The sequence below is a fragment of the Neophocaena asiaeorientalis genome, unplaced genomic scaffold (assembly GCF_003031525.2).
Source record: "Neophocaena asiaeorientalis asiaeorientalis breed wild unplaced genomic scaffold, Neophocaena_asiaeorientalis_V1.1 scaffold56, whole genome shotgun sequence".
NCBI classification, from domain to species: Eukaryota; Metazoa; Chordata; class Mammalia; order Artiodactyla; family Phocoenidae; genus Neophocaena; species Neophocaena asiaeorientalis.
The window spans coordinates 1787748-1807987 of NW_020175837.1; the positions used below are offsets into that span (position 1 = coordinate 1787748).

A 20240-nucleotide genomic window follows, 5' to 3' on the forward strand; every position below is an offset into this window, starting at 1 on the left:
TACCTGTGCCTGTTAATGGTGCTCTTACACTTTGCTTCATCTCTCACCTGTATACCACAGGCTCCCAAGTCTGGGTTGGTACTTAAGTCTCTTTTCTGGGCACCTACCTGCCTACAGTATGTGTCTCCTTGTATTTTCACTCCTTAAGCCAGAGCTTCTCAATCTGGAATTATTTTCTCTCCAAGGGACATGTAGCTATGTCCAGAGACATTTTTGGATGTTACAACTTGGGGGTAGGGGTGGTATTGGCATCTAGTGCGTATTGGCTAGGGATGCCACTTAACATCCTACAGTACACGGGACAGTCCCCCACCACAAAGAATTCTCTGGCCCCAAATGTCAATAATACCGAGGTTGAGAAGCCCTGCCCTATGCACCTCAGATGGATAACGCCCCAAACTGAACCTGCCCTTGAATGTCTTCTTGTTATGGCATGCCGTTGTATTCTGTGGTTACATGTCCGTCCCTTCCACTGCGATACAAGCCTACGGATCCACTGCTTTATTCATCGTCCCGTCTCTAGTCCCTAGCAAGGAATCTGAATGGGATAGTAGACATCAAGGCAGCGCTGCTGAACGATTGGAATGCGTAACTCTCGTCTGTCTAATATCCCCAGATAAACTGTAAGTTCTCTGAAGGCGGAGACCATCATAACCTACCACTGCGCATTGAGGAAGGTTGGAAGCTGTAAGGGAGGGAGTGGAAGATTCAGGGAAGGGTGAGAAAATTTGGAGAACCTAAGATTCCATGCCTCTGCTGGGTGAGTATGGGCCACAAACCATACGGAAAGAAAAAAAAAAAAGGCTAAAACCAGATTCTATTCTAGATCCTATGACTATTCCTAAAAATAGTAAAGAGTTTGAATAACTAGGTAGAGAAGGCATAAACCAGGTTTATGTTGGTAAAATGAAATTTTAAGAAAGCTAACATTAAAGGAGAGATTAGCTCAGGTTGTATTTGGAATAGCGAATATACCGTAAAGTAAAACCTGTGAAAATTAATGAAAGGGAAACCTCAAAGAAAACTGGAGTACGGAATACCACTCCTTGTCAATTACTCCAAACAGGAAGATATCAATTACAGACCCCCACAGGAAGAGACAACCTTGTACTCCCAAACAGGAAGTACAACTTTACTACTCCAGGAGGAAGAAGGAAGATTTTCTTCCTGACCATGAACAAATGCAGCTCAGCCAACAAGGGGCCATCATCATCCCAATGCTCACTTTCCTCCAGTGAACTTTCATTTTTCTCTCGTTAATGACTTTCTTGTCCCACTCTCTTTTCCATAAAAGCCTTCCATTTTGCACAAACCTAGGAGTCTCTCTGCCTCCTAGAGGATATGGTACTCCACTCATGAACAGTTTAATAGAGCCAATTAGATCTTCAGATTTACTCAGCTGAATTTTTTTTTAACAAACCAAAGGGGGAAAACTGCCAAGAAAATAAAGAGAAAGCCATGGAGGAAAAAGGGATGAAGAAGACATTTTGGCACTTGGTTAAAATTTTCCATCTTAATACCAGAATTCTCCTGTCATATTCTTTTCTGGGTAACACATAACATCTTGGAACCAAAATTACTTAATATAAATCTTTATGAAATACCAGATGGATTGCAGCTTTGCCATTTTACCTGACTCTGCCTCCTTCACGTCTCCTTTACAGGAGGCATCTTTTAAACAAAGCTGTGAGTGGTACCTGCGGTCTGCTCACATGAACTTACAGGAGTCTGTCATACGCCTCGTTCCCAGGAGTGTCCCATTTCATACTTTTTCCTTCTATTAGCCTCATTTGTCTTATTTATTTTATTTTAACTTGCTACCTCGTCCGCTTCTTTGTAAGCTGACAATTTATACCTAAGACAGGGCATAAGTTCCTATTTTTTTCTGAACGCATTTGGACACCTTATGTGAAGGATCTAGTTATGAAAGCAAAGAATTTTGGGTTTATGGGAGGAAATTCTCCTTTGTGAATGAGAAAAGCATGAAACATCCCTATGACTGAACAACCTCTGCTATAGGACAAGGAGAGAAACATTCACCGCCCACGGTACAGGAGGTTCCCTGAGACAGTGCTAATGTGTGCACCTGGGCGTGAGGGCTGCACCCGTGTGTGAGGGCTGCACCCATCTTTGTAGCCCTGTGATAGTGACAACCAGGACCACCTGTCCTTCCCAGCAACAACCAATGCCTTCAGCTGGTGGCTCAAAAGACACCTGATACTACTCAGGAAGAGGAAGGGAACACTTTTGGAGTCTTTTATAGTGATCTGGAGAAAACTACCGCAAGCTGACGAGAAAAGACAAATGAGAGAAATAGCTTATGTTTCTGTCTGATGTCAGTTATTAAAAACCACATAAAGGTAGGCTTCTACCATGTCAGATTTTCTCTTGACATGTGGTAGGGTATCTCTGAAATGAGAGGATAACATATAAAAGAGGGACAAGTTGTTAGACATGAAACCTATTCATGTCTTTCCTCCTAGAGTTTGGTAGAGATAAAATTAAGAAAATCAGTCCAGGTTACAACTGGTGTGCCTCCCAGGTGCCCTGTCCTCACACCCTAGCAGGGTGTACTGCCCCATTCTCCATCTTTGGGATGAGGAATCTGGGTCTCAGAGCAAAAGTTCCCTCTGCGTGTGTGTGTGTGTGTGTGTGTGTGTGTGTGTGTGTCGGGGGTCAGGGGGCCTGGGTCTAAACAGGTTCTGGATTTTTCCAAAGAAAGCCCTTTTCCCATTCAACTGTGAATTAAATAAACCACCTACAAGAAATTTCAGTACAAAGAGTTTTTTATTGACATTGTAAGAAACATTGTTCTTTCTCTTTGTTATAAAAAGACTAAGTGGTTCTGAAAGCAAAAGTAGAGTCCATCTGTGGCGGGGCTGCAGCCCCGGGCTAGAGGTGGGCGCGGGTGGGCATTGCACGGGCTGCGGGCTAATCCGAGGAAGGCCCGGGGCCGGCCACGTCCAAACACTATGCCTACAATACTTAAATGTATTTACACGTGTTTCTTTTAAAAAAAGGATTACACATTTTATTTTTTAAAAAATCTAAAAAAGGTGAAAACAATGAACTCGTATTTTATCTTACACGTTTGCAGGATACACAACAGTAACTTGTCAGAAGAGGACATCCTCCTATCAGTTCAAAACAACATGGGAAGCCAGGTTACAAGACAGCTCAGACTCTGCTACAATCGTGTGCTCTCGTCTGGGGAGCACGCAGCCTTGAGCCCTGACTGGGCAACACCAAGTGGTCCCTCGCTTCGACGACATTAACATAAAATAAGGCACATACATCGCAAGAATCGAAACTCTGCAGCTCAAGAGGGTGAGCCAGTGAGTGAGGAGCAGGGACAGTCTAATTAGCTCTTTAGAAAACAAAATGGATTCGACATGCTTAACGTGGATGCCAAACGGCGGTACCGTGTATGAGCCTGCATTAAAAAGTAGCCAGGACCCCAGAGAGTTGGTGTTATCTCCCTAAACGCAAGGGACAGGGAAGTGGAGAGAAGATTGGAGGCTGGGGATGGGTTCCATCACAGGAGATGCCAAGTCTACAGAGATCCATGTCCAGACGGGACACTTGTAAGTGGCCCCAGAAGATCTTCCGTACACTATCACAACAGATTGAAAACATACACTTTGCTCTTCCACCTCTCCTTTCCCCCATCTTTCTGAGATTTCCATACCGAGAGAAGCCAAATACTGAGCTGAGTGTCTCCTGCAAATCTGAAGGCGGGAGCAAAGAAAACAAAGTACGAAGAGAAAAAGATAGGGGGTAACCCAGAGAATCACCAGAAACCAAAGGAAAAACAGAGGCACAAGGTGACAACCGTGCTCATCCCAGACTCCATCCATCCTTCCATGTAGTGGCAAAGGTGACATGGGAAATCATGGCAATTGATAAATGCAGGACACATCTAGGAATGCTAGTGGGGAAAGGATTCAGATGGAGGAGAAGGAAGACAGGGATTGGATTAAGCCACAAGGGCATGCAAGCTCAGACCAGGACCTGGAGATTCTGAGTTCATGGCAAAAACAAGATTCATGGAATGGATTACTGATTTTGTAACCAGATCATGACCTGTTTGAAGAACACAGAAAATGCCTTGATCTTTCCATTGAAAAGTGGTAGAGACTCACTCTCCTAGCTCAGATCACTACCTGTCTTTTGATTTTAGACTCTGTTCTGAAGTGGATGCTTCCTTTGATTTAAATGTAGGTGTTGCACGGGGAAGGGGGTGGGGATGGCCGGAGAACCTCAGCATCTCTCTGCTTTCATTTAGTTGAAAGCAAACCGACTGTCTTAGCCAAAGTCCCAAAGGGCAATTTTACTTCCACACTGAGATTCTTGGTCCAAATGAGAGAACGTAAATATGAGAAAAATGGACTGCTCCTAATAGTCTATTTAATACTTTGATTTGATTTTGTCTAATACTCATTTAAATGGCAGGGATAAAGGGAAAAAGCCACATAATGGACTCATGAATCACTTTGGAAAAATCCAACTCCAGGGTCAAGGGGCCAGAATACAGCAGGTAGCCTGAGGTGTCGATGTTTTATTTTCATAGCTTACATATTTTTAAAAGTAAAAAGCTGGATAATCCACGTACTCCGTGCACACATAGTATGTCTTTTATGTGTAGCAAATGTACCTGGGGAGTAGCTGCACTTTTAAAATCTTTAAATGTTTTAATTCAAAAAAGTCCAGATTAAGTCCACATTAAGGACAAACTGCATACAACCCTTAACTTCTTAAACGGATGCATCATTTAATAGATAGGGTGCAAAAAAAAAGGTATCCACACAGCAACAAAACTTCTTCCCTAGTGCTTTTAAATACTAAAAATATTTGAAGCGATTTATTCCAAATATCTTTGTCTGTGAGCTTTTCTCTTTTACAACCAAGTTTTATAAATCCCCTAAAATAGGGCACTTAGAATAGAAATACTCCTTCGCTATAGTGGAATTAACATATGTTAATGACATAGCCAGCTGTGGGGTTAAGTACCTATATACTCAGAACTAGATATCATCAATTGTCAGTTATCTATGAAAATGGGGCAAGAGATGGAACTATCAACAAACACCCAAACCCACAAATATTCCCCAAACAAATTCTCCACGGTAGCTTGAATCTGCAATCCACCTACCTTCTTACCAGAACAGACGAAAGTAACAGCATATGTCTGAGTGTCACCCAGCGCCCTTCCCCGTCTCCCTGGAAGAGCACTGGACATTCACGGACAGAAAGAGAGACAGGAGGCGAGGTCGATAACTGAGAACTGTCGTACAGACATACCCACCCCAAGCTCACGTATGGACAGGAAGAATTTTAAACCCCAGTGGTGGGCACACCATTTCATGTGCAAGAGTCCCAAATTTCGACCTGTGTGTATCTGTCTAAAGCATGCTCTGAACTGAACTGCGGGCAAGGAGCATCTCAAAAACCTGTGACCTCTGATACAGTACACTCACAAGAGATTCCCAAACTCACTCTCCATGTTCTGATTCTCGTGCCCAGTGTGGGAATTAAAAAACAAAAGAAACAAAACACGAAAACAAACGCTGAACACATGTAAAGGAAAATGGAAAAAAGCTGGAAGTGTAACCCCTTGGTCACAAGCACACCAGTTCCTATTTCCTTGGAGTAACAGAGAAACATGTCAAATCCTTTCATTTGCCCTCTCTCCAAAAAGAAAGAAAGAACATGCACATCACACATTTATACCGGTTTACTAAAAAAAAAAAAAGGAGGGGGGCAGGCTTACAGTTTTTAAAAAAAGAGGGTGTTTCGAGTGTAACAATACTGATTCAAAACTGAAGTGGAAGACAGTTTCTCCCTAGAATACTTTAGGGTTTTTCAGAGTCCTTTTCCATAAAAGGAATATACTTGAAACACATCCCAGTTAGGTGAGATGAGATTGCTAAAACATATACAGAACTAAAAAAAACAAAAACGAAACAGCCAAAAAAAAAAAAAGGGGGGTCAATTTAATCTTTTAAACTCCTAAAGTTTCAGGTCTCTTGGCAGTCTTTTTTTTTTTTCCCCCCCTAATGCCTACTGCATAACTGCAAGGAATTTGCTTTCTTCTGCGAGGGAGGTCAGCAGAGAACTCATGTCCCCGATTGCCATGTTGGTGGTGCTCAGAGACAGAGCTGGCAACGGGAGGGCGGCGCGTGGCGTTGTGAGGCGGGACGAGCTATGAGAAAGGTTCTGAATGATACTTGGGCTCAGGGCTCCTGACATCAGGCTGGCGTGGTCCGCGTCATCTATGATAGCATCGAAATCAATCTGCACCCCTTCCAGGTCGTGGCTGTCGAGGCTGTCCACTGTGCTCGTCACCTGGTTAGCACCTGGGGAGAGTAATTCAGAGTTTTCGGCGCTCGCCCCCTGGAGCAGGCAGTTGGCTTCTGACACGGAGAAGGACCCAGTTTTCATGTCTTGCTGACCGAAGCCAACGGTTTGGTCATAGAACTGACCAGAGTAACTCTGCACATTCGAATAGGGCTGATGGGGCTGCCCTGGCATCTCCATCTTGATGCCATTCACCCTGCAGGTCTGACTTGGGTCACTGAGCTGTCCCGGCTGCAGAGCAAGGCCGCCCCTCGGCCCAGCCTGACGCCGGCTGCCCCCGTAGCTGGCACACGGCTGGTAGCCCCTGACGGCTGCCAGGCTCGACGGCTGCATGCCGGTGCTGGGAGGCCCTGGCAGGCCGCTTTCTGGCCCTTGATAGACGTGGATATGTGAGGTAGCGCTACCATGCCCCAGCATGTGCTGTCCGGGGTGGCCTGACCCCTGGGGGTGCATGCCGTCACTGAGGAGCTGATGCGCCAGGTACCCCTGTCCCACCGGGTCTGGGCTGGGCATGCCGTTCACCGTGCTGCCAGCTGACTCGTTCGGTGCCACCGACAGGCCAAAATCCGGCTGGCTCCCGCTCCCTTGCACGGGGATGCTTTTCAGCTTTGCTGCCTGCATCCCGGCACCGCAGGCCCCGTCGAGCAACCCGGGCTGCCGGGCCAGGCAGTTCCCGTACTGCTGGGCCTTATAGGGCTGTTCGTGGAAGGCGGTCCCGTTGGTGCCCGCAGCTCCGCCACCGCCGCCGTGGCTCACCAAGTGCTCCGGGCCCGCGAAGGAGCCGCCGTGCTCCCCGGGGGTCGGATACCCCCCAGCCGGGCCAGCCCCGCTCCTCAAGGGATTCTGTGGGTGGACGCCCACGTGGCTGTACAACCCGAAGGCGCGGGCGTGCTGCGCTGTGGACCGCTGGCCGCATTTCAGCTTGGAGGAGGACAGGTCGGCGCTGCCTGAGCTGACTTCGTTCCACTGGATGGGCAGGTCGGATTTACCGGCATCAGCGCAGGGCGGTTCCAGCCCGCGATACTGCTGGCCGGCGTGGCTGCCGGGCAGCCCAAGTGGGTCAAAGTCGCCGGGCCCGCTCCCCAAGCCGGGCCCGTGGGGGACTTTGCTGTCATCAGAGACGGTGCCCGGGAAGTGCTGCCCATACCCGACTGGGTTCTGGGAATTTAAATACTGCACCACGTCGTCGGGCAGGAGATCCTCATCGTTCAGGCCCACATCGGCGTCCATGGCCAGGGACTCCAGGGTGACGTTCTCAGAAATGCTCGGGGGACAGGGAGACGCGTGGAAGTGTCGGGACTGGCCCCCGTCTGGCCGCGTGTAGTTCTGAAGCACTAGATTACGCTTCTCCAGGGATGGAGGCAACACCGGAGGGTTGAAGCTGTTAAGGCTGCTGAACCGCTGCACCCGGGGCAGGGAGAGGCTCTCGGAGGCCGTCCGCACCGGGTCGCTGGCTCTTCTCACGCCGTTGCCCAGCGCATCCTGGGGCAGCAGCGGGCGCCGGCCGTACCCGTGGGCGCCGCCGTCGCTGCATCTCCGGGGAGGATGTACGGGAGGCAGGGTCCCCGCGGGCTCCCTGCCATCGCCCAGCAGGGCCATCCGGGTCTTGAGGCTCATCCTCTCCATGTTGGGCAGCGGGGTGGGCGGCGGACCGCCCGTAGCAGCGGCGTACTTGGCCTTCAGGCGGTACTGCTGGGCAGGCGTGAGGCTGAGCAGGCTGGGCAGGCCGTCGCCCTGGCTGGCCTCGCTGGACCTGCGCGAGGCGTCGGTGGAGATGGGGTCGTAGGAGTCGGCCACGCTCACGTTCTGGGGCCGCCCCTCGGCCTGGGACGCCTCGCTGGACCGGCGGCTGGAGAAGCAGGGCGAGATGCCGGAGGAGCGGCGGCTGCTCAGGTAGGCGGAGCTGACGGTGCTGGCGCTGCTGTCTCTCCGGTTGAGCAGGTTCAACATGGTGATGTCCACCCCAGAGAGGTCGCTTCTGTTCGGGAGAAGGGGCGGGGGCCCGCCCAGACTGCAGCTGGTACTGGGCTGCGTGCCTGCACAGAAAGCCGGGGAGACAGGGGTTCATTTCAGCATGACTTAACACAGGTGTCGGCGAACAGTGACTCTTTTCGGTTTCTGGGGCCGGGCGGCCTCGGCCAAGGTTACCCATCGCTGCCCTGCAGCACCAAAGGGCCTGGGGACAGTAGTAAAGGGGTGGGTGAGGCTGGGTGCCAATAAAACTTTATTTACAAGAGCAGGTGGGAGCTGTACGTGGCCCACGCCTGGTTTAAAGAAAACAGGAACAACTTCCTGGATGAGTTAAGCTCCTTCACTGGTGCAGTGTAGGGGCCAAGTGAAGGGTCCCTGGAAGCATATACAGTGCTCAAGTTATAGGAAGTACCAGGGCAGAAGGCATATATGTAAGCTCAGGGCTTCCCCATGGCATCCCATGCGGGTGTAGCGCACCTGAGGAGGTGGGTGGGGGAGGTTCACCCTCGGGTTACGCCGCAGATACCGAGCGTAATCTCAGAAACACAAACGGACTGGGGGCCGACGGTGACAAAGATGGCTTGCCTTTCTCTGAACTGGGCCATCAGTCAAAGTGGCTGCTTACCTCCTGGCTGCAGACTATGGAAGCCAGAGACAGGTGCTAACCCGGGATGCCTCTGCGGCTGGGATTTCCTTCCCCTGGTCTAAGAGGTATGATTTCACCATCAGAATATGAGTCGTGCACAGTCTTATTTTTCATTTCAGGATTAACCTCTTACCGCCTGCTTTTAAAACATGGACTCTCCAGAAAGGCAACAAATATTTATGGTTCCAGCATCGTTTTAGGGCTGGTGGGGAAACAAGCAAATGCAAAACCGAGGGCCCGGGTCTGCTTAGTGCTCCGGCTGCCCTTGAAAGAACAGAAAACCCTGCGCAGACACGAGGACTGGCCAGAGCTCACCGTTTCCTATGAGAGGAGAGACCGCAGGGGCTTTGGGGGGTAGAATGGGATGCAGTCGCGGAAGCATTCCATTCACTTGTTTGAGTCTTTCTAGCTTGACGTGCTCCATCCATTTGGTCCCTGCCGGGTTCCTCCGGGCTTGCAAAGCGAGGGCTGTGGTTGCAGTGGAAATGGTCGAGTCCATGATTGGGGTTTCGTCGATGGCACTGAGGTCGCCCATACCACCTCCATCGGTTACAGGAAGCTCGAGCCCACTGTTGGAATAGTTGCTGATGGGGGACTGCTGGCTGCTGCATGAAGACTGACCACCAGGGCTTGGCTGAGATGTCTGTGCGGTCAAGAGGAAAGGAAAGAAGTGTCAGCCGGATGATAAAGGCCAGGGAGCGGATGACGAGAGACCACGCAGACCAAGTCCTGCGGGCTTCTCAGTGGGTGGGATGAGGAGAACTACGTTGAGATGTCTGTGCGGTCAAGAGGAAAGGAAAGAAGTGTCAGCCGAATGATAAAGGCCAGGAGCGGATGACGAGAGACCACGCAGACCGAGTCCTGCGGGCTTCTCAGTGGGTGGGACGAGGAGAACTACGTTCCGGTGAGTGGAGGTGGCCTCCCTCAACCTCAGTGACCGCGCCGCAGGCGGACGTGCGGCGGAGGGAATGGACGGCGGGGGTGCCAGATATGATGTATCAGCCACGGAACCCTGCCCCAAATGCCAGCTCTGCATCACACTTCCTTGTTGGTTCCCACCCCACCTCCATGACTTTATCCTTTGGGCAAATTACTTAGCCACTCTAAACGTCAGTTTGCTTATCCAGAAAATGGGGACAACTTATTTATCCTAGGGATTGTTGTGGGAAAGAGGTGTAAAGCCCTGAAAACACACAAAGTTCAAAAAGACCTGGATGACAATAATTAATGGGCTTGGAGAGCGTTAGCAGTTGTTATTATAATCGCTTTAGTCCTCGGAATATATGTCCCAAGAGCATATGGTAACTCCCCTCCAACCAGCCCCTCTATACTATTCCAGGCTCTTGTAACCTCTCTACTTTCCTTCTACATTTTCTTGCTTTGTAGAACTCCAAGCAGGGTGTAGGTAAAAGCAGTTGTGAGAGGGAAACCTTCAATCACTTAGCTTCTGCTATAGCCAGAGAGGATCTGCATTGCACTAGGAGAATTGGGCCCGGTTTCCTTAACCCCAACCAAGTGGACTGGGTAAGCCAGTTCTGCAACTCGATGGGAACTTAATCTGGTCCACTGGTTCTCAGGGAAAGCACACCCTCCACGGGCCCCTGGCCGTGGGGACTGGAAAGCTCACTGTCTCCACATTTGGGAGCCCTCTATAGAATGGCCTGCATCGAGCAGTCCACACAACCTGGAACTGGCCCATCTAAAATTCCAGTGGTGCCCTGGTGGATAAACACTCTAATCCTTCAGGCAGAGATAAGAAAAGTGATGTTCAGAGAAGTTCAGTGACTGCCCAAAGTCACAAAGCGAACATTGTGATGACCTGGACTCCCAGACCGGCCTCCCTTCCATTCTTCTGTAGCACCCTCTCCGGTGTTACCTAAAAACTACAGCCTGACAGCAGCCCAAGAGCAGGGAAAGATAACTACACACACTCCAGTATAGACGGCTGTGGTCTCTGGTGGAACCACAGTGCTGTCAGCAGGGGGTCTGGACACAGTCATTTTCCGTGGAACAGTTTTTCTGAGGACACAGTACACACACCCAAGCAAATGAACACTTTCTAAGCGAGCACCACATGGTACACTAAGCGTGTCCTGGGCAACCAAGCAGAGAAAAATAAGATACACAAATGTGATCATGAACGCATGAGGCCTGTCTTAAGTTTTTGCTTCTGCAGTGTCCTGAAGGGCCAGACCACCTGCTCCTTTGCGGAGAACTTAGATCATCCAGGGCTTTGGATGTCTTTTACGCTTGGATCGTCAAATCAGCATGCGTGTGTGTGTGTGTGTGAATCTGTGTGTATGTACACACACACACGCAGGCTCACACTTCCACAGGGCCTGGAAGAAGGCTCACATGCACCTACAATTAGAAAATGCATAAAGGAGCGCAGACGTTTCAGTATAGATTAAATTGCCGACAAGTGTATTCAGATCTTGCTCGAAGAAGGTGGTGCACGTCTGGTCCAAGAATAAATTTACACTGGTCAATATGACAATTAAATAGTCTTTGAGAACATCTGCTTGGTCGGCCCCAGTGTGATTTATTATGAAAACCAAGACAAATAGAATGATGGATTTCAACATCTAACTCCACATTTCCACATGCTGAATGTTCAAAACACATCACTTCTATGTTGGAAACATATCTGAGTAACGTCCACTACTAAAAATATCACAAAGGACAAAGACGAAAGAAAAGTGAAACAAATAAAAGTTAAATGAAAACAAAACAAAGAGAGCAGAGAAGCCAAAATTCCCTCACCTTATTACCCACTGTCCTTAGGAAGTGAGAAGAAGACATTTAGGAGCATTACACAGAAGAGGAGTTGGAATAATAAGAAAAAAAGGAGAAAGAATTTAATTTATAGCATGATGAGCAAACCAAAGACAAGTTTTTGAAGAAAGGATATTAGAAATGTAAATCTGTACCTTAGTAAATGCCTATGAAGATATCTACTTATATTTACATGTGTGTGTACATATTCATAAAATAGTCTCCCGTGGAAATTTGACTAATTTATTAACCTCACTGAGCCTCAGTTTCCATACTGGTAATATAAGGGGTCTAGTCTCAGTCTCTGTGAACTCTTTCCAGCCCTTTGTTTCTATGATTTAATTATTTTATAAAATATTTCACATCTTGGAGAACCTCAGACGTCACTGAGCAAAATCACTGTAAATGTTTTTTTTTTTTTTTTGTGGTACGCGGGCCTCTCACTGTTGCGGCCTCTCCCGTTGCGGAGCACAGGCTCCGGACGCGCAGGCTCAGCGGCCATGGCTCACGGGCCCAGCCGCTCCGCGGCACGTGGGATCTTCCCGGACCGGGGCATGAATCCGTGTCCCCTGCATCGGCAGGCGGACTCCCAACCACTGCGCCACCAGGGAAGCCCCGCTGTAAATTTTTATTTCTACCAATTTTCTTTTTAAAGAATGGGTGCTTGGAAAAGAGATAAGTTTTCTTTTCTTTTCTTTCTTTTTTTTTAAACTTTTTTTGCTATGGATGTACATGAAAAGTACAAGGGATTCTGGGTTCCTAGGATGTCCTAAAAACATAAATCATTGTCTTTCAATGACATAATCTAGGAGACCACAAATTCACTTTCCTTGTTTCATTAAACACTTGAGGATAAATGGTTGAATCTTTTGCACCATTATTATATAGGTGGACTTTATTTTAGGAAATTGATAAATGCTCCCCCCCAAAAAAAGCACATAAAACACAGTTTACAAATTGATTAATTATAGTGACCAGTCATAACACATATATAAACTTCTTACTAAGGCGCTTTTGTAAAAGCAAAGTAGGGCTACCCACTGGGAAATGATGACACATCTGGATAGATTATTCGCATGATTTGGGGCTAGACTTAGTGTCACTTTCTAAGACTCATAAGAGTTTAAAGACAAACTCAGTAAGTCATTAAATTCTACTCTATCGATTCTGAAATTTTATGTGCATTAATTCCCACCCAGACATACCGCTACATGGTGACATAACTTAGGAATTCATAGGATGTCCATACAGTTCTTGGACTTTTCTAATTTTAAGCAAATGCTTCTTTGAACTGAGTAGAAATCTGCCTGTCTGGTCATTTCCATGCATCTGGAAGTCTAAGCCTGTGACTTCTACCTAGTACGTTTCTTCCATGTCCTGAGATTGACAGACTAGAACCCAAAGCGCAGAGCTGACCGCGTTATACCTATGCCAAATACAAATGTACTGAATCTCCTCTGATCGCTACTCTCTTCATTTTTCTCGTTGTCTTCGGAAAAATTTTAGATAGTTCATTCTGGCCCAGGCATAAGGCAAAATCACCAAGTGAAGTTTGAAAGAAGCTGCAACAGTAGCTTAATCCATGTCTCCTATTTGTCATCAAACCATATGATTTTTGCTGATGACATCTTTCAAACCCCTCCCTCGCTTTCCACCTCCTCAGTTCAGGCACCACTGCAGATACGGTCTCGAGGTCTATCAACCAGTCTCTAGATTGGCACTGGAGTTGTCTTTTCTAACAAGTTAGAAAACCTAAAAAGATCCCTTTATATCCTCCCCCTCTTTTTACTCTGGCACATTCCCCCGGGGCCCCAAGGCTGGGGCCTGGCCGCTCCCGGTCCTGCTCTCCAGCATGCGGTCCTTCGCCTCTCTGAGCGCTGAACCTGGCGGCCACCTGCCCTCTGCCTTCCCGTCGTGTCCTCGAGTGCACTGGCTCCGAACCCTCTGACCCAGACTTGTCTTAAAGCCCCATCGCACTGAGTTGTGTTTGTTTCTTGGTCTCCCTTTCCCACTGGACTACAGACCCATAAAGAATAGGGGCCGTGGCTTATTGATCTTGGGGTCACCAGGGCAAAAAAGTCAGAAAATATGTTTACAGAAGGACTGAACGGAGGATTCTCTACATTAGAGACCTGCTGAAAAGGTGCACTGTGGTGTCTGTCGACCTGCCGCAAGGTGGGATGCTTCCAGATGGATTTCAAAAACCAGTTAGGAAACCCTGGAACTCTTTTCTGAGCTGAGCTCTGCCGTGCAGATCAACCTGGGGTAGGCCATCCGGCTCAGGGAGCTCTGACCTCCGGAAATCAAACAGTGGGATGCAGTGAGAACGGGGCAGTGAAGTCCGCCCCTCACCCTTGCCCTCAGCGCCCTACCTGGCCCCTTTAAACACCTGGGAGAACTTTGGGGAAAACCGGAAGGAAAGCGAATGACATACCATGGGCTTCTCCGCCTTGACCGTTTTCACTTGGAGGCATTCTTCCCGCTTTGAGGTAGTGTTGCTGAGGTCCTTTTGCTCCCCGAGGGCTCCCTGAGTCTGCCGGCCGGGTGACCTAGACTGTGAGTGGCCGCCGGAATCTCGTGGCGCCGGGGGCCTGGGATGCACGTCCCCACGCTGCTTCTTGGTGACGTGAGCCTCTGGGCCGTGCACGGTCTTCACGTGTTTCCGGAGGGAGCTGGGGTCTGTGTAGCGCTTGGTGCAGCCGGGGATTTTGCACACGTACGGTTTCTGCCAAATGCCCCAAGGATGAAAGAATAGGTTGTTATCAAAGCGATTATCCCCCCGCCCGACGGTCTTTTGTGGCTACTCATTCTAGCTTTAATTCTTTCAAAGCACGATCACAAGGCTGTGAGGTGTTCGAAACCCTCTAAATGGTGCAAAGATTTAATTAACCTTTAAGAATCCAGCTTGAACGCATTATTATTTTAGAGAGTGCTCAGGGTGAGCGGAGAACGTGTAAATTGTGCTTATGTTCTTGGAAGCATTTATCCTGTGAGTAGGAAGAAGTATCATGGTGTCACGTGGTGCTCAAGAGATAATTTGATGCTGAGGATGGTGGTGATGGTACTGCTGATGATAACAGAAGGCGGCTAAAAGACACCCATCCTTTAATGAGAAGAACGCTTTGGGGAGAGCTGGTGGGAAGACCTTTCTTACAAATGTCCTGGTTCTCAGACCTAATATCACTCTACCTCCTTTGAAAATGAGCTCTTTACACATTGACACAGTAAAAAAAAAAAAAAAAAATTGCCTGCAGCCTCTCCCGGGTTAGATATCACTAAACTACTTTCCTTTGGGTTGTATTACAACTGCGGGGGTTGTTCAGGGCTCAGAATATCCAGGACCTTTCTGATCTCCGAAGTCGTAAGCCCTGTCCGAGTGTCCACGAATGCTTACTCGTAAACCGATGAGGGCGGATGGATGTCGTCCTGGAGACGAGGACTCCTGCATGAGGCTCTGCTTGCGAGTACTAAGATCTAGAAATTAGTTCATGCTACTTTTCTTTTCTACGTGGGCCAGTGATCAAGCCTACAGATACAGTCATAAAAAATGATATGGACCCTTATAGCTGAGTATTTACTCGCATCACAGAACTCATGGCATTGTATTCATGACCAACGTCAGAACTGTGATTTCGTTTACTTCCCTTGAAATCTAATATATTCAAGGATACTTACATGAGTCTATATTTACCTCTGTGTATACCAGAATATGTGCTATTAGGTAAACAACAGTCATAAATGTCACGCGTAATACAACGCATCCATTACAGTTATATTAAAAAGATTCCCTGTCTTATAGAATGATGCTTTTTCCCTAAAAGCCCAAGAACAGACTGAGAGCTACCTAAAATGATGAAATGTCCTAAAGTAGTGAAATAAAGATTCCAGAAATTATCTTGAGAGACCTCACCTCCAAATTTGCGATTCTTTTGGGTAGAATTGATTCCCATTAACTACAAATTACTTCTACTCAGGAGCCTGTGTGATTTGCAGCATATATATATAATGAAATGAGCACATCGAATCCTATGCATTAGGGACAGAAGAATGGCTCTGATGATTAGTGCTATTACCGTATAGCATCTGACCTCGGCCCTGTGCTTTGCTCACTCTGCTGCTGTGACAGACAGACAGGAATGCCTGGGGTAGGGAGAGGGAACACAAAGCCAGGCCCGTGTTACATGTTTGAAGAGCTACTCTTCCCATAAATATCTGCATGTACGTATCACGGGTTAGCTTGGAAATGGGAACACAGCTAGAGGTGGAATGAATCTTCGAATGTTCATCAGCTCCTGCATTTCCAGGACCAACAGAACATACAAGTACATGTGTGCCCATGTGCCCTTGCATGTGGACATACACAATAGCCACCTACAAAAAAACTCCAGGAACACAGGGTCAGGAAACTTAACTTCACAGGAAAACACATTAACTCAGTTACGTTTCTTGGCCCCCAAATTCTGTTGTGATGAATCACTGAAATGCAATCTAATGGTAGGGAAAGATAAATGTTGCCAGGATCCTGAGTTACCCGTATTTGCTGTCCTGGACACCTAACTTTTGGTACTGTCATTGCCTTCTTGACTCCCTGAACTGGAAGGTACTTTGTGAGAGTGGGGATACTTATTCTACTTGACTGTGTAGAATGTATCCAAATAAAATTTTTGGTAAACATGTAATGGCCCCTACTGTAGGCAAGACTCTGAGCACAAAGTTTTATAAGACAGGATCAAATCTCAAGGGGTATAAAATATGGTAGGAAAAATAAGACAGCATGAATTACCTACAGTACAAAGTGTGGATGCTAGAGAAGGATGTGGACAGATGTGGACAGATGATCCTTGGGACGATCATGGGAGGCATCAATTTAGTTTCTGTATCGGGGTATAACGCCCAGATCATGGGGTCAGGGTACGGGCTAAATCAGACCATGTGCACGCGGTGCTTACCACGGTGTGATGTGGAGCACATAATAAGTGCTCAATAAACAGAGATTTGATTAGGAAGAGGCGTCATAGTTGGGTCCTGAAAGACAAACAAGATGCTGAAGGATAAAAATGAGGGCAAGAGGATGCAAAAAAAAAAAATTATCCAGAGCAAAGGTCCAGCAGCAGGACCACTTCAGGCATGCAGGCATGGCTGTCTGGAAGGTTCCATTTATGGTCACCATTGTGAGAGGTCAAGGGAATGGTGAAAGGGAAGGCTTGGGTCCAGTGAGAGCAAATACAAGCCTAAGGAGTCTAAACATTTCCTATAGGAAAAACGGAGCCCCTGGAACTTTCTGGAGAGGAAGATACAACCTAATCAGAGCTCCAGGAAACTGGCTTCGTCTGGTTTTGGGAGGAACGGGAGCTCCCTGTTCTGGAGTAGGGAGCCCGGTCAGAGGCCACTGCGATGGTTCAGTGACCCTAAATGGGCAGGGCAGCCATGGGGGCGGTGAGGAGACCTAGATTACCCGAATGGGTATTGCTCCCTTCCTGTTCTATTCCACCCTGCTTGCCTCATCTAGAATAGCAAGGTGCTCGGCAGATAACTAGCTATCAATATTTGTTCAGTGAAAGAACGAAGATACAAATAAGAGAGCAAAGAAATGAAAGAAGACATCTAGATTTGTCTACAATTGCTTGATGATGCAAGTCTGGATTTCCTGGATACACTTAATTTTGGTGAATCTGAAACCGTCCATCATTCATACGCAAGGATGAGGGCTTTCTCTATGTGCAACAGAGAAAAAAATGATTTACGTGTTTGTGAATAAAATTATATTTATGTGTTTATGGCCAATGTTAATAATTTATTTTAGGTAAGTTGCTCAACCTTGGTGAAAGATATTATTGACCAAGGTATGTTTTAATCTCATGATGGATATTAAGCTCTCTACAACATTGCACTTTTTACTGCACAGAAGAATTCATGTTTAAATATAATGCACTTAATTAAAGCAAAGAGACATGGGCACACATTTGAAGTCCATAAAAAATAAAAAGCTCTGTAACTATGTTTATATGTATGCACTGCTAAAGTCCTAACATACCCAGTGCCCAAACTGATCCACAGTAACAGGAGAGAATCTACAGGAATGAATGCCCTCTAAGTTTCTAGTCATGATTGTACTTAAATACATGAAATGTAAACATATTAATTAAATTCTAAGTTAATCAAATCCCCTAAAACATTTTAAATTGAGATTTAGTTCACATCCCATAAAAATAACCCTTTTAAGCTGCCAATTCAGTGGCATTTCGTACGTTCACAAAATCTTGTGCAATCGTCCCCAGTATCAAATTCCAAAATATCTTCATTATTCCAAGAAGAAACCCTGCACGTATTGGCAGTCACCCCTATTCCCCCTCGCCCAGCCCCTGGCAACTACCAATCTACTTTCTGTCTCTATGGATCTGCCTATTCTAGACCCCCTAGAAGTTGGTACAAAACAAGTACAGCGGATTACACCGCAACTTTCGCACACTGTAAAGCATTTTTGACGTAAGAGATGGAGATGTGGCATCTCCTCTAAAACATCTGCAAACACTGGATCAATAATGAGATCCTAAAGGACTCAGGCTTCCTTATTCTACTATGAACCATTCAGAAAGCGTCCGTATAAGTGAACTCATGTGTGTGAGTTTATGTGTGAGTGTGCTTTTTTTTTAGTGTGGCTAATCCTCTTAGAGATGTTTTTGCTCTGTCAGTTCGGCTGAAAGGAAACTTGGTGAGGACCACCTCTGCCGCCTTCAAGCCAATGGCCAGTGAGCTGAATGGTCCACTTTTACCAAACTCCCTCTCCCAGCTCTCCATCTGGAAGATCAAGAACGGGCCTGATTGGCACCTTGTGGGGTCAGATGAGAGTCATGCCAAGGTCAAAATGCTCCTCTCACACAGTTTCAAGCAAACTGATGACCTACTTTGTGGGGCAGAACTACATCTCATGGGAACAAATTCTGGGTAGCTAGCCTATTTCTACCACAAACGTGGGGAGCCTTTGTGTTAATCTCTGGTACATTCAAGAGAAGACTTCACAGAGGAGGAAGAATCTAAGCTAGATCTTCAAGGAGAAATTGGAGGTCTGCAGGCAGACGGGCATTAAAATGTAAACAAAATGAATTGGAAATCATTTTCGTTCATTCTTATGCTTCTCTGAAACTTGGGGGGATAAACACCTAAAAATAACAACAACACAACAGGAACCAACTACGACCATGAAGCTTTACTCAATATATTATCTTAAATAACTGACTAGACACCATTCTGGGTTTCTAGCTTCCAAGATCCTTTGGAATTTAGAATGTCTGGAAGTCCTATTTAGCCAAGGTGGGTTACTCTGCAAAAGTCTTTTTTGATATAAGTGCCTTTGAAGACACCACCTGGAGAAAGCAAATAGAAGTGGCTGTCTTAGCAGTAAGCTGTTGGCTGTCAACACCTTGCTTCTGAATCTCTCCTTGGTGCTTACAGGGTCATCCTTTGAACGCATTCTGTTCTCCCAGGCAGAGCGAGTGGATGGAATTCCAAGTTAAATGCTCCTGCTGTCTGACCAGTAGGTGGCAGTACCGAACAACGTGAAACTCGTCCCCCCTTCACCCTGCACGTCTCTCCCATCCGGGCCCAGGTTTCAGCCCTACCTTTGGGGCCCCAAACCCACTCGTGCTGGGAGTGGCCAGAAGCAAATACAACGGAACAGTCTCGCGTTTCCAAGTACATTCCCCAGAGGATTTTTTATTTCCACCACAAGCTCTGGACCCAACACGTGTCTCCTGGAGGGGCCTTACCTCATTGGAATGTGTCCTGTTCTGGTGCTTGGCGCGATCAGAGGCATTCGAGAAAGCCTTGTTGCAACCTTCGTGCTCACAGACGTATGGTTTCTCTCCAGTGTGAGATCTCAAGTGTGTTTTCAAGTTTTCGAGTCTCGAGTAGGCCTTTGTGCAACCTTCAAACTGAGGAGGAAACAGGTAAATCTGGATGATCCCACACGATGACGGCTGATGTATCCCACTCGCTCCGCGTGGATGAAAGACAGGGACGTTTGGGGGACTTCCCTGGTGGCGCAGTGGTTAAGAGTCCGCCTGCCGATGCAGGGGACATGGGTTCGAGCCCCGGTCCGGGAAGATCCCACATGCCGTGGAGCAACTAAGCCCGTGCGCCACAACTACTGAGCCTGCGCTCTAGAGTCCGCGAGCCACAACTACTGAAGCCTGCGCGCCTAGAGCCCGTGCTCCACAGCAAGAGAAGCCACCGCAATGAGAAGCCTGCGCACTGCAACGAAGAGTAGCCCCCGGAGAGTAGCCCCTGCTCACCACAACTAGAGAAAGCCTGCGCGCAGCAACGAAAAGCCAACGCAGCCAAAAATTAATTAATCAATTAAAAAAAAAAAAGACGGGGACGTTTGGAGGGTTGGCAGCTTTTCAAAACCAATGAACAAAAGTCCAGTAAACTCTGCCTTTACTGGGATTCAGATGGGGCTCAGGGCCGTTCGAGAGAAAGCGTTTTCAGGGCT

The 20240-nt window shown here is 47.4% G+C and overlaps 1 protein-coding gene across 1 annotated transcript in view; it reads right to left on the reverse strand.

Annotated features, from left to right (window-relative positions):
- Positions 1–4905: 4905 nt before the first annotated feature.
- The window catches only part of GLI3 (GLI family zinc finger 3), a 267060-nt gene continuing 251725 nt past the window's right edge, over positions 4906–20240 (reverse strand). The window contains exons 11-14 of the mRNA XM_024732944.1: positions 19516–19680; positions 14184–14474; positions 9290–9617; positions 4906–8393 (exon numbers count right to left, since the gene is read on the reverse strand). Coding sequence (XP_024588712.1) covers positions 6061–8393; positions 9290–9617; positions 14184–14474; positions 19516–19680 — 3117 coding nt within the window. The 3' untranslated portion in view covers positions 4906–6060. The remainder of the gene's footprint in view (positions 8394–9289; positions 9618–14183; positions 14475–19515; positions 19681–20240) is intronic.